Source organism: Tauraco erythrolophus, chromosome 4, assembly GCF_009769465.1.
Source record: "Tauraco erythrolophus isolate bTauEry1 chromosome 4, bTauEry1.pri, whole genome shotgun sequence".
In the NCBI taxonomy this organism is placed as follows: domain Eukaryota; kingdom Metazoa; phylum Chordata; class Aves; order Musophagiformes; family Musophagidae; genus Tauraco; species Tauraco erythrolophus.
The window spans coordinates 85183195-85198435 of record NC_141468.1 but is presented as its reverse complement, the minus strand read 5'-3'; the positions used below and the strand labels follow the sequence as shown (position 1 = coordinate 85198435).

Below are 15241 nucleotides of genomic sequence, written 5' to 3'. Positions count from 1 at the left end.
CTGGAAATGGGCCATATGAGGCGTGTGAAAGCTCTTAACCAGCGGCCCTCCCAAAGCTGTTGGCAGAGCAAATCGTTCCTCTCACTTGGGATCCATTAAACCCTGCCGGTCAACTCGGAAATGCCCTTATAGCTGTGTTCCTGACGTATCTAATTGGAACCAGTCAATAGCAAGGGGCACTGTGCTTCCCGTGCAGCAGAGCTGCCACTGCCTTATCTCAAGAGGGTGTAAGAGCATTTGCTAAGTGGAAAGGCCAGGCAGTGCTGGATTCATAAACCACATCACGTTCTCATGATCAGCCCGGAGCTGTACAGCTTTCTAGGAAAACAATGGATAAACAGACCAAACCCTGGAGTAGCTTTTAAGCAGATGATCTTCATTAATTGCCCTGAATAGGTTTAGGTCATCCTCATCCATGCATGGAATGAAGCCTGCTCAATGTACCCTCTAGTTCAGAATATCGTTGGTGGCCAGCGAAGTTTGACAACGTGTTTCACTAAAAAAGGAGATCACCACAACGCTGAGGGAGAAGCATGAAACACCTGACAAATGTCTGATGCAAACCCAAACCATCTCTACCAACTGATAAAGACATTTGGGAACATATTCGAGAACAAATTCAACTCGGAAACAACACGTTCAGGTTTTTTTGAGATTTCGCAGATTTTTTTGTTAATTTTGAGCATGACAAATGTGAATGTAATCGTAGTTTTGCAAGTGATTGGGGCAAAAACATGCTTTAGAATGAAATTAAGACTGCTTCTTCCGTTGCTGTACAACGGTCAGCTGAAGCAGGAGTAACTGTATTTAAAGGTTTTTATGAGAAGAGTCTGCGTTTAAATACATATATATATATATGATGCATAGATAAGAAAAGGTACTTAGAGCTGAACGCGGTTGGAGAGATCTATCTAAGAGTTTGGTCACTTTTACAGTGAAAGATGAACACACCTCCCCTATAGAGACTGTGGTGTCTAAAAGTTTGTCTGAGCAGTGCCTAATGAAAACCTGCAAAATCCCATAGGTGGTTATATAGATTAGATATAAGGAAGGTAGATTAGAAGGTAGATTAGATATAAGGTGGTGGATTTAGATTAGATATAAGGAAGAAATTCTTCACTCTGAGGGTGGTGAGGCACTGGAATGGGTTGCCTAGAGAAGTTGTGGCTGCCCCATCCCTGGAAGTGTTCAAGGCCAGGTTGGATGAAAAGCCTCATCCTTTGGGCAACCTGGTGTAGTGGAGGGTGTCCCTGCCCATGGCAGGGGGGTTTGAACTAGATGATCTTTGAGGTCCCTTCCAACCCAAACCATTCTACGATTCTGTGATTCTATATGAAAAAGAAAACCAGTGAATGGGTGGCACAAGTGCAGCAGTGTCCAACTGAGACAAATGTGACATTGACCATCCATAGATGTCTGTGGACTAAAGTATGGTTTTAATCAACATATACTACGACTTGCTCACCACAACCATGAGCTTTAAATTATGGGCTCTCCAGGCAGAAAGGCTAATGACCTGGTCACCCTTCTCCCTGCTAACGTTCCCTTCTTCTCTGAAGGAAGCAACTGCTTTTCTTTTGCAGAATCAAATAACTAACCTTACTTAGTGAATTTCAGAGAATACCTTCTCAATTTCTACTTAGCAATAAATTTGTAGCTCCCATTTTGATCAAAGTCTTATGTGCACACCTAAAAGCTTGTCTGTTTTTCCGGCTACACCAATTGATTTTGTAAGAGTTATCTCCTTACACAACTTGCCTCACTCATCAGAATCACGCATCAACATGCATGTTGATTGTGGATCAACAACAGTAGTCTCTTCCTTACAGATAAATGCCTAGGATTTCTCTGAGCAAGCAAAAAGAAGGAGAAAATAGCATCTTCTCGATGCTATCACAGTAATGCCAATACAAAGTGCCATACGTACACTTGGCACTGGCACGACTGCTGTCATAGTCCCCTATTAGCTTGACTACCCTGCTTGCATATATGTTGCACGTATATATTCACTACAGAATAAAAGGCAGAGTAATGCACATAAGTGGTCTTCGTTTTGCAATCAAATAATTCAGCAGGTTTTTCTCAATTTACCCAGAAATCACTATAAATATTTGAGAAAAGTCCCTGGCAGAACAGCTATATCAAGAAGAAAATCAAATAGAATTGCCGGGTAATCTGGGGGTCATGTTCTTCACATGAAGTCAAAATTTCACTGTTTTTGTACCAAAGATGTTAGAAAGAAGCGTAGAAGGAATCTGAAAGCTTTTAAGGAATTAACTAATTTGAGAAACGCTCTAGCTTGCTAGCCTGGTGTATGGACCTTGCGTGGTTTTTGTAGGTTCTGCAAAGGCACAAAAAAAAGAAAGAATTCTGATAAAAACCCCAACCAAAACTCCAAAACACCACCAAAGACCCCCTCAAAACTTCAGCCTGGACTTAACAGATATGTTTCCAAAACAAGTTAAATGGAGGTAGCCCTTTGCCTCCTATCAATTGTAATTTTCATGTCAGCACAGGAAATTATTTTCAAACTTTGTTACATACAGATGCAACTATGCTACCCAACAAAACCTACTTCCCAAACTACCACTACACAGGAGAAGATAGTCTCAAAGTCTGGGTAAACATATATGTTTGTTAAAAGGAAATTATTCCAAGGAGGACCTGATGAACCTAACAAAGGATGGAGTGGATCATAGTGGGTCCTCAGATGCGTCCCTGTATCTGGGTTTTATTATAGATATTACCAGACAAGAAAATTTTGCCTATACAGCAAAATATCTTATGTTGGGAGATATGGAATTAAACTAAGATACGGAATGATGTAGCCTGGAAGTATCTGCATGGCAAATTGAATTATGCCTTCTTGCTCAGACCATTTGTGTGTGTTTGGCAACGAACACGAGGGTTCAACTGCAATCATCTTGTAACCATTGAATGCAAAGGAGTTTTATGAGGCATGAATTTGGCTCAGAAAGTGCAAAGCTTTCCCAAATCCAGAAAAATTTATCACTGATGTCTTCCCGTCATTATTTTAAATGGAAACAGAAGAAAGTTCTCAAAAAGACACAGCCTGACCTCGGTCCAGTTCAGCTCAGTTCACTGCTGCACAGAGAAACTTGGGTTTTTCAGAAGACCACAAGACACAAGGCTCAGGGACAGGCTCAGTTTTCTTTAGATTTGTTATAAAGACAAAAAAAAAAACGGATTTAAATGTAACCTTCACCATTTTCTCCTCATAAACCAAAACAGAACAATATGCGTGAGGAGCTGAAAGAGATTCTGGCTATTTTGACAGAGCTGTCTTACTCAGTTCATTTCTGACAGAATCAATTAGGAAATCATTTTTATATAGCAAATTCTTTTTGAAATTTTTATACACCATGGACAAATCCCATGGATTAATGATTTCCAGAGTTCACCCTCTTCACCTTGGGAAAAATCCAGACCAGAAAAAAAGAATAGAGAAAACACAAAACAGGCTAAGTAGTTTTGTCATTAGTTCCCTCTGTTTAAATAAAATCTTTTCCCCATTAATGTAGGTGAAGCAAGGAATTGCAGTAGGTTGGTAAGAGCCCTAAAGCGCTGAAAATGAGCGAGCAGTTAAAAAATATTTTTCTACATAACAAATCCAGAAGTGCTTTTTCCTGACACTGGCAACTTTTGCTCAGATGGGCTGCGGAGCAAAAGCTTGTGGGGAACCATGTGTGGCATAGCAGGGACTACTGTAGATCAGAACTGAAAACACTGGTGGGACTTGTAACCAGAGCACTGGGGAAGATGAACATTTGGGAATGAGGAACCTCGGCACATGAAGGGGGTGTCCACATAGAGCTAAGCCACTTGGAATTTTACCTGTTTCGTCAGTCCCTTACTTCCAAAAGCAAGAAGCATTCGCCCAAATCCTCACCCCCAAATATAACTCATGGCACTGTTCCCACATCGCATCTCCTTCTTCTGTAACAGTCCTTATGCCTCTTTCCTAGCTGGGGCAGAGGAGGGAAATTTGTGGCTTAATTGCAAGATGAGACCAGAATGTACAAATTCAAATACTGGTTTTATTTGTCTAAGTTTTCTTTTGTCCTCAAAATTTCTTGGGAATCCAGCAACCCAGTCGCTTAGTTGTGGAGGAAAACAGGATGGGCAAAGTAGGATGAGATCTACAGAGAACCTCAAATCTTCCACTTTGATATATTCAAAATCTCCTTAATTCGAGAGTTCTGTTTCTGTAAGTTGTGTTAATTATAGAGTTAAAATTTTGATTAATAAATTAAATTATAGAAAGCTGTGAAACTGGGTAGCCAGACTTACGGTATTGACAATTAGATTATCAACAAGAAAAAAAAAGGATTCCCACAGCAAGGGAAAATAGTTTCACGACTGTTTGCAGCTTGTCCATGACACTCTGGAATTTAAAAAGCATCCTCCCAATTGAACTTTTACAGGTGTAATTAAGCAAGTTTTGATTTCACACAATCCATTAGGTTTTATGCTGATCCCTTCTCTACAAGAATATAGCTGCTTAAGTAAGAAGAGCCTGCTGATATTTTTAACCCTTTCTAGCACTTGTTATCTATATGACAGTGAACAAGAAAGCACACGCACTCTTTGCTGTGCTGTAATTCTCTCTACTGCTCCTTCCTGTTACACGGGATAAAAGGAAATGGTGGCTAATATGCTTTTGTTTGAAACCAGAACATTGCAGCACATACACTGGGAAAGCGTGTCCATGGGAATGCTCATGTCTCAGTGGCTGCATTCTTCTGCCTCCCTGCTGTCCGTTACATCGCTAACGGAAAACAGAAGGTGTTTCTTAAATAGTCTACTGGAGAACACAGTCAGTGCTTTTCCTGTTCAGATGAACTATAACCTCCTGTCCGCGGGTGATACGAATCTTTGCCTCATCCCTCTCTAACGCTGGGTCTTCATTCTGCGCTTCCAGCTCCCTACCTGCTATGTGACACTTGCAAAGCCAAGCCACATGAAGCCACCAAACGCCTGGTTTATCCATCTTCAGGAATTCTTTTTAGAGTCGTTTGCTCCACATTCAAATTCAACATCCCATTAATAAATACAGCTACTTATACATATATATATAGTAATTCTTATCTATATGTTACATTAAACAAACAGATGTAGTTGGATTGCCTGTGGTGAGCCTACTACGAGTTGGAACTGTACATCCTGGCATCTTCATCAGTAATTATGAACTTTACCAGCCAGGAAAATATAGCGTCTAGATTGGCTACACGCCCTTGACAGTTTTTATTTTAGTCATATTTCTCTTGAGCTTATTTTCTCTTGGTTAATATGTTGGAAAGCAGGTTTAGGCTTGATTCTTTCTCTACTGTAACACTGTTCATCCCCTACTGCTCCCAGTTTCTTTCCTAACTTACAACTAAAAGGTGCTGGCAGTGACATCCCCAGCTTGGCTGTAGCTGTTCCCCTTCTGTCTCTACCCTGCCTGTGAGCGTCAGAGCTCAGCTCCACTCTTCTTTAGGTCACCAGCAGTGTGTTCATAGTTTGCAGAAGTTGCTGGCCTTGCATTGTTGTGTTCTGGCAGGTGGATGAGTGCTGTAAGAAATCTAAAAGGCAGAATAACTGGGAGATAGTACAGACTGTCCCACGAGCTGTAAGCGACAAGCATCCTGGAAGTGGCCAGAAACAAAAACGTTTGAGTACAGAACTCCTTCTTGCTACAAAGACCAAGCCACTAGCAGAAGATCATATTGAGCTGCAAATCAAAAAAGAAAATAAGACACAGACCTAGAGTAATCTCATTTGGTAGAAATGAATGATGGCCTTTGTGCAATTGTTTTGCTGAAAAGCACAAATGTCTACGAAAAGAAACCAGCCATCTGTTTTGAATGTTTTAGAATGTAAGTATCTACTCATGTTCTACTTTGATCTGTAAGAATAATAGGAAGACAGTGATACAATCCAGTTACACCTCCGTTGTGAGCGCTTAATTCATCCCAGAGCTACAGATTACAAAATTCCATCTGGAAATCTTAGTCTTATCATTCTGGGATCAGAAGGAAGATGAACAGTGTATCAAGATCAGTTCTTTTGTGCTGGTAGATATAACATTCTTGGACAGAGAACATATTCTTCAAACATAAAGCAGTTATTAAGACAGCAAATTAGAGTTTTTTTTTTAAAAAACAAGCTAGCAAAAAAACTGCTCCCAGAAACAAGGAAAGGACCAGGAGCAGAAGTTGACATTATCTCAAGGACGGCGTTCTCCTCTAGGCTGGCCCATCCCAATCTAACAGTTGTCTTTACTTACTGGGTAAAAGCTGACATGCCAGTATGGGTACAGAATAAGAAAAAAGGTGGAAAGGCATGGTTTCCAAATTGGAATGGCAGAATATTAATCATTAAACTTAATTTTAATGTTTTATATCAGCATTACTGAAGTTGTTCACTCCACTGTAACAGGATTGTGATTTACACCAAAGAGAGAAAAAGCTTTCCATTGTTCAGAGTTGTTACAGCCAAAGGAGAAAAGGTTATTCTCTGAAGAAAGACAAAGCTTGAAAAGGCTTGAAAAAACCAGATACTCGTATGAGAGCTAAATCAGGATTTTGAATTGTACTTCCTCAGAGCAGTAATTGTCAGTCCATGCCCTCTCTTTGTGTCTCCTTGCCTGAGCCTGACAGCACCGGAGACTTCCAGTTTCATAATTAATGATAACACCCACATAAGCAAGGCTCCAGAAAAGCAGGGATGGAAGGCAGGTCCTGTGATTAAGCAGGACAACTGTATTCCAAGTGCTGCCCTGGTAACGATAACTTAGTTGCATCACCTTAGTTGAGCGCATCACATTAGAGCTCTTACTAAAGGGTTGCCCATCTGGGAAGTGGGAGTGAGGAGCCCTGGCTGTCATCAGTATGACAAAACAAATCTGGCATCTTATCTCTCAGTCAGGTCAAGTGATAACGTTTAAATAAAGTAAGATTATTTCATATTGCTGCCTTCCAATTTTGCATGGGGTATGTCTCTAAGCCAAGCGTGAGACACATTCTTTCACAGTGTTGAATCAAGAAGTGTAACAGATGTATTAAACCAGATTATTACATACTACACAACTAATTTGTGGATTTTTAGAGAGAGGAAGAAACGACCCTTCAGAAGGCAAAAGACAATGAAAAAGAAGAGGCAGCACTCTGAACAGCTTTGTTCAGCACGTTGGAATGGCAGCTCCTTGAAATGTTTAACATATGGGTTATTTTTTTTTGGAGGAAATAGGATCCTGGAAAAAAAAAAGTATTGATAAATGGAATCAAATACATATCTAACATAATTTGGGGAACAAATTCAAAATGAGGTATTAGAATCACCATCATATCACTGTAACAACACTATTTTAGAATACTATGCAATAACATTACCTAGCACTTACATAGTGCTTTTCCCAAGCAGAACTTCCACTTTACAAAAACTTCAGCTCATTTTACAATTAGAAAATTTGAGACAGGGAGAAAGAGAACAAGTGAGTGGTTGGAGACAATGCCAGGAAAGAATTTGTCTTCTGAATCGTGGTCTGGTACTGTGTCCAGTAAATTATATTGTAATAAGAGTCAGGCAGGAAAGCTTGGGGTTTTTTTTGACCATTCTGCATGATCTAACAATTAAAAAGACATTTTCATAATATTGAAAATTAATTTCTTTAAAAGATGTCCATAGAGAAGCTTTTGAAATCACAGTGTATTAAAGTGACAATACTGAGAACCTAAAATAAGCGTGACGGTAGGACAAGCAGCTCTCTACATGCTGCAAGCATGAAACGTGTCTCATTTTGAGAGAAAGATCACATTTATGCAGTGCATGAATGCCTGTGTAATCATTTGAAAACGGAACTCATCATGAATAAAGTATTTACTTTGCTAAAACAATCAGTATATTAATCCAAGCATCAAATAATGCAGGGGGTGGTGGCGGTGAAATCAATATTCTTCTCAAACTTCCCAAAACACAGACACTTTTAGTTCTGCAGTGATCTCAAAGAGAAGTCCACGAGGTTTGACAGCTGTGGCAAAGGATAAATTAAGTCCTGAGATATCTCGCCCTATCTCCTTCAACGTCATTATTTCTATCCCTCTTACTCTACTCCTGTCATCTGCTTCTGCCACTTCCCTGGATTTAGCAGCCACGTGTGCTGCCTGACGAGATGTCCATTTGTTGGGCACTGCCTTTTAGCTGTAAGATGGACACAAATCAACGTCCCCCTCCAAAAGAAACAAAAAGGAAATTGTGACTACTCATCCTGGGCATTCCCAGGGGTGAGACAAAACTGCTCTGAAGACACAAGTTAGAAACACACGGCTTACAACCCTTGAGCATTCAGTTGCTTTTTGCATACATCTACTAGCATCGACTTCTCCATGAGATTTAACTGCTTCTATCATTCTTTCTTTAATTCTGATTAATACCTTTGTCCTAATAAATGTAACACAGAAAGTTCATTCAATACCCTTTAATAACCACAAATTACTATTTAGAATGAGACTTCTTTTGGAAACAATATATTCATTGAAGATGTCCTTTAGAATACTACAAGCTCTTGATGAGAAACTATCATTAAAAAATTCAAACTGAATTAATTCAGCATTCTTCATATCGATGACCTTCCCTCTATCTGAGTTCTTAGCTTTAGATGACTTATCTATAGAAAAACTCTCGGCAAAATGAAATTACAACATTAAAAATGTAGCCTTTGGTAGATAATGTATACCTGTAATCTGGTGATGCTGCAAATTATGATTTGTAATATTTTTGACAAGGAGTCTATGAAATTTACTTGAATTGACTGTTTTTTCAGTCCTTAAAAATGATTCAAATATTTTCCTGTTATGACTTATCTGCTCTTTCCACCACTTACATCACCTCCAAAATCTGAAGATATGTGTTAGACCATGCTAGTGTCTTCAGCAGTCAACTCACAATACTTTGCTTCTGTGTTACAATTTGTCAAACTCAATTATTAAAGAAAAAGGTCACAAATAAGAGGCCTTTTGTTTTGCAAAATTTTTACAGTAATACGAACGTGCCAATATTTTCATCATCTTGAAAAATCCCTATTTTTACGCACACCAGTTCAACGCTAGCTCTTTGACCATTCCACTGTTACTCTAATAAGCATAAAACTAATTTGCAGTTTTTTTTTTCCCTGGAATTCAAGCACAGCAAACTCAAATGTGTTACTCCTTAGCAGGCATATCCGTGACTTCGGGATTTTTTGGCAACCATTAATAGAAAACGCTTCCATGGAATAAGCACAAAAGCTTGTCTAGTGACAGCATCTACTAGGCTCCAACTCCTACAGCAAGCCAGAGGCACGGAAGATGGGAAGAATAATCCTACACAACGGCATGCAGACTTAAAAACGCACATACATTAACGTATAAATTACATACCAGAATAAATCTCTCCGTTCTCAGCGTTTCAATTTTGCTCTTCCTCTGTTCTTGCCCTTAGCGCTTTTATTCTGTCCTTGCTTTTCCCTGTGTCCTTTACTTTGACTGTCTTTCACTCTTCCAAAAGTTTTTTGTGATCCTATGCCCACTACACCCACCCAACAAAGCAGATTTCCGAACCACGCACACGCACTTTCTCACGCCCTAGGTAGCACGGCCGTGCCCCACAGGAAAACTAGATGAGCTGAGCAGCTTGGGAAGTTTATGTATGGAAGTTTTGCTTCTTCTTTCCCCCACATATTTTATATATTTACAAGAATATACATGCACATACACACATATCCTTTCATTTGTATTAGATATGTAAGTGTAAACTCGTATTATTTTTAATAAAAGTGAATAATAACTAATTAAGCCTTGGCCAGACCATTTTAGCATTTGAGAAAGACAAAGGGCCATCCTCTGAGAAAGCACACTGGAATACACTTGGATATAGAGGAGGACGGAGCTCCATCTGGGGAATAAAGAGAGCTGTAAGAAATTCAGAGAGCAAGGAAGTGAGCCTAGAGAAAAAGGCTAGGAAAGACTACTTCGGGATGAAAGATGGTATTTACATTGAACAGTGCTCCATTTCAGGGGAGCTATATCTGATAATGCTGTCGTGTACAGAACTAGCATAATTAAATATTAAATTCAGCCAATTCCAGAATGCTGGAGGGGAAAAGCCTAAACTCCAAAACATAAAAATAAAATAACGCAGTCTGCTATTGTGCATATTTTGATATTGTGCATATTTGATCTTCAGTATTGACCAGAGGTGACTACGTCCTCAGACCTAAAGGAACTTTAAAACCCAAAATTATCACCAAGTTCTACGCTATTAGTCACGTTTTTATCATTGTAATACATACATTTAATTTAACACATACAGGTTAGGGACTCTGTGACTTATAACATCTTCACTTTTATGAAGAGAATAAGGACTTTTTTTTGACCATACATGGAATATCATGGTAAAAACACGTCCTTTGTTGGGAATAACTGGCTTGTGAGGCACCAACCACCTTTATACTCTCCCTGTTGATGTATGTGAGACAATCTTGAGGCTGACATGTTTCTAAGATGAGACGCATGTAAGGCAATGATGCTGGCTGCCTCTTTATTTTGACCAGGATATTCTGCAACATGCTTTCCTGAGGAAAATGCCTCAAGTACAGCATCTCTCAAGTGGAGAGATACGCTGTATTTAATTTGAACCACCCATTAATTCAGTAAACTAAGATAAAGCATACTCTTGGCACAGTTGCATTCACAAATGTACCAGCAGATGGGAGAGGAAAAGAGAAAGATCTTGCTATTGGTGTTTTCTATACAACCTTCATGTTTGCTCTAGAATGAAAATCAGAATTATTCCTACCTTCATAGTGAGCGTCTCCGTTCTTTTCATCATTTACTTACCTGATCTTTCCTGTTTAACTGCTGTGCTTCAGCAGATCTTTACAAGCATTATCTCTAAAACTTTTAAGATCACGTACTAACACACAACCATTGCAAGAGCAGGAGATTCAAAGAGAATGTGAAATCAACAGGGATTGTAAATTAATGAATCGATTTTTCTACTAAAGAGATTTTCTCAGTTCAAATTCCAAGGCATGAAATTCAAGTTCGACACTTGCCAGAGCTGGATTAAATTTTTCAGATGGTTGACTTGACAAGAGGGATCTGAGCTATACAGTCAGACAAACATGCAAGTCTGCCGTTAATTGAGCAAGTGCGAAGAGATGAGAGAGCAGCTTATTCTTTCATGAATGTTTTACAAATCTGATATAAAGTCATAATCTTCAGAAATGCAAGGGTCCAAAATTTCCACAGAAATTCTCAGAAGAGGTTTCTAACTGAGGTTTATAACTGACATGGAAAAATCAAATTCTGAGAAAAACGTGAAATATTTTTTCATAAAAGGATAAGTAAAGAAAGGAAAGATTTTCTATAAGTTTTTAAAATACTGTCATGGCATCTCAATCCTTTAAAATACTTAAAGTACTTAAAATAAATTTATTCTGCTTTAAAACTGATACTACAAGGCATAAATGAATCCTAAGTACGGTACCCTAGTAATCGATATTTGACTTTTGTAGCTCTGTTTCAAGGCTCCTGGTCAGTAAAGGATGTTTTCTTCTTTGCTAGAGAACAGGCACGAGGAGAAGGGCTCTGCTCTGTATATTGCCTTCTCTTCTGGAAATAGGGGGTGTTGTGGGAACAATTTGACGTCAGAAAAGAGAAAATTGTGGATGCAGACATAGAGAAATGAAATGTACTTTAAATGACAAACAGCTACCAATTTCTCCCTCATTGTTTTGAAAGAATGAGGCAGGTGGGAGGGGAAAAAGGGAAGGTTAAGGGGATATTCCTCTTTGCCTTCAAATTTACAGAAAATTTATATTCTTAGTCAAAATCAAGAATCATATATTCTGAGCTGATAAATATCTGTGACTAGTTAGGTCAGCATGCATGGCAGCAATCTCAGAGCAGATCTCAACATGCTTGAAACCTTCAGGAGGAACATTATCTTCAGGGGGAACATTATCTCTGAGCAAATTCTTTACTAACCAGAATCGAAAAAGCACACATAGATTTGGCTACAGCGCAAACTGCTCTGAAAAAGAATCCAAGTGAAAACATTTCCTCCACGAAGTCAATGAGAAATGATACGAGGGACATTTCCTGTTCTCTCCATCGCATTAAGAGTTTGCTTTGCATAGAAACTCAATTACATGCCCTGGAAAGTTCTCCCCACAACATCATGAAACAAAGACACGATGATTAGAAGCAGAAAAATTACAAACTACACATAAACACATGAGCAACACCCTCATGCAGAGACCATGCAAGCAAGGGGGAAGGAGCACAACCAGGTTTCACGCAGCACACGGGGAGCGAGACGTGCGAGTGGCTGTTGGGAACTTTTCTATTGGCAAGAAAAGTTGATTCTCACCGTTCTGAACAAAATGGCTGAGCTAAGAGCATCTGAGTGGTTATGCCCAAATACCCTCCTCCTCATCCTAGGGGTGCAGAGGTGGCAAGGGGAGGAAAGCCCCAGAGCAGCATGGGAACGAAACAAAGAGTCGGTTAGTATTTAAAGCACATACATAAGTACAAATAGTAGTACAAATTGTTTAATTCCTTAGGCAATATTCTGAGCTACCTTGAGGTACCACCTTTTTTGCTCTCTCGTAGGCTTTGTCAGCTTTTACGATGCCCTTATGCAAAGGGAAAGGGCAGTCAGACCCTCCTCCTGCCCCCTCCTCCTGATTGCCCTCCCTTGCAAGAATTTCCTTAAATGTTTATATTTTATCTTTTCTTTACATTTTATCTTTTCCTTTCATCCGTGAATGCTATGCTGCATTCACCTGCAAGCATATACTACAGTTACATTCTGGAAATGGCTTCATTTCACTATAGACTTGCAGTGTAGAAACTACAGATATCCTACCATTTCTTCCAAATCAAGATCAGGAAAGCTATTTAATTTGCAGTATTTGCACTCTCCTGAAGAAGGTAAGACCAGCATTTTCCAAAAACATTGCAGAAAATTCAAGCCAGTCAATTTACAGTTCTTTACTTATCATCTGGAAGAGGATATTAAAACAAGATGCAAAAGGAAGTTGCTCTGAAAATAACAGATTTTCTGCTTTGCATATACCCCTTATTGACTTCTGATACAGACACGAAAAGAGATTTTTAAAGATCTATTTTTGCAAGGTGAATATATAATTTTTTTTTTGCCATTTTCCTCTGGTACCTTACTCATAATTTCTACATATGACTAGGCTGGTGCTTAAGGTCTAGATTGAGATGCCTTCTCTCAAATCTCAACAATTTCTAGACGAGCCAGAGGGCAAAGAGGAGTGCCAAACATTCCTTCACTTTGTCAAAGCAGTGATTAATGATCGTTAATATTTTAATTACACAGGAATAGATGAGATTACAACATGGGATATGCAATTATGATGGCATTTTCTGTGCTACCCAAGGAACAGGTAATCTCTCTGATAGTCATCAAGCACACGGCTGTGCTTTGCAAATGACACAGGAGGCTCCTCACTGCCTTGGAGACGGTAAATTGATTTTCCTTCAGTTCACGGCCCATTGAGTTTGTGAGGGAGCAGTCTGTGCTCATTTGGCACAGAGGCCAGGATTTCCTCCTGGGAAATGAAGGGAACTGCTCGTATGCAATCCATAGATCAGAAAGCTGATCCTGGAGCATGATTTCCTGCTACTGCAGACAAGAAACAGTCCTGGACAGTCCACACACTCAAGCAGTAAACCTGAGTTACTGAAGTCTGAATATGCCAGACAGGACTCCAGTCTTGCATTTTAAGAGAGTAACGTTTCTTTCTTCCCTTTCATTGTCTGCCCCCTCTTCTCCACCCACTTAATAACAGCTTGGTACTGGGAACTGCTTCTTCACATTTCAGGAGTTTTCAAGGAAGCCGACACAACAGCAACATCCATTTCTGCTTCATAACTGCGCTCTGGAATGTTATTTTTGTTCCAAGGTACTGCAAGCATGTCAGGGAAAATTACATACAACTCAAAATAATCAGCCCCCATAGTAAAAATTACTTCTAAAGTGAAAAAGAGAGATACATTACCTGGTCAGGGGAGGGCTTGTGGTTGGTTTGACTGGAATGGGATGAGGATTTGAGGTGGTCATCCTCATAGTTGTCAGCCATCAGCTTCATACGGTTCTGAGTCTGTTCAAGAAAAAAAGAAGAAACTCAGTCTGCCTTCCAATGTGATCCTTGGGACTAACGGGAACAGGGTATTTACGCTATCTTTTATGTCCAAAATCCATTAGTAGGATTTACTATAGAGGGTTGGTAAAAACTGAGACACATTCCAACTGCTTCACTTTGAGCCTAAGTTCGTTTTGCAATTAACTGGCTCATCTGACTTGTACCCACTAAACCTTGTGTGTACAAAGAAACACGAGAAAGAAGAAATTTCTTCTTATGGAACCTTGGGATTAAGGTTCAAACACCAATTTGGAGAACAATTTAATCAAAACGTCAGTTAGATGTGCCTAAGTCAGTTAAAAAAACAAACCAAACAAAAAAGAAATTGGTTAAAAAAAAAAAGAGCAAGCAAGCTGAAAATAGGAACACTGAACATTGCTTATTACTTAAGAAGTCCACCCAGTTTCAATATGCAATCAGTTTTCAACTGATACACCAAAGAGTAGGAAAATCCTGAGACTGCTCAGAAAAACGTGAATTATAGAAAAGCCTTCCTGTGAGGAAATTAAAAAGTTAATAAATAAGTCTTTGGAAAGAAAAGATGACATAATAAAGATGTATGAAATTACAAACTGCATACAGTCAAGCAAGGAATTAACAAAATATGAATCAAGTTTCTTAGCTTGTTCTTAGCTTTTCTTGAACTTCTCAGGAAATGTCAAGATCCAGAGGATATAAAATTTTTTAAAACACAGAATATAAACTAAATTGTGTAAGAATAAATGGAATACCTTACCTTAACATTACCATTCTAGGTAAGCAATTGCAATGAACATTAAAATATACTACATGACTCTGTCTGCAAAGGACAGTCTTAGAGAGATAAAGTCCTTTTAACATACTATCCTGAAATGAGGTCCCCAAGCACCTACAAACACACACACACACACACAAGGAAAGAAATCCACCTGGGCAAAATGTCCCACCTCCCCAGCAGGGCTTAGAATCATAGAATGGTTTGGGTTGGAAGGGACCTCAAAGATCATCTAGTTCCATGCAACCCCCCTGCCATGGGCCATTTGA

At 39.2% G+C, this 15241-nt stretch overlaps 1 protein-coding gene across 9 annotated transcripts in view; it reads right to left on the bottom strand.

The window, feature by feature from the left end:
* Positions 1-15241, bottom strand: part of ERC1 (ELKS/RAB6-interacting/CAST family member 1) — a 278996-nt gene that overhangs the window by 14381 nt on the left and 249374 nt on the right. For 6 of the 9 annotated variants that reach the window (XM_086610616.1, XM_086610613.1, XM_086610615.1 and 3 more), the window contains one exon: positions 14075-14176. In XM_086610616.1, coding sequence (XP_086466742.1) covers positions 14075-14176 — 102 coding nt within the window. Of the gene's footprint in view, positions 1-12454; positions 12482-14074; positions 14177-15241 lie in introns of those variants that run through there. The other 3 variants (XM_086610621.1, XM_086610620.1, XM_086610619.1) reach the window with 1 other exon arrangement.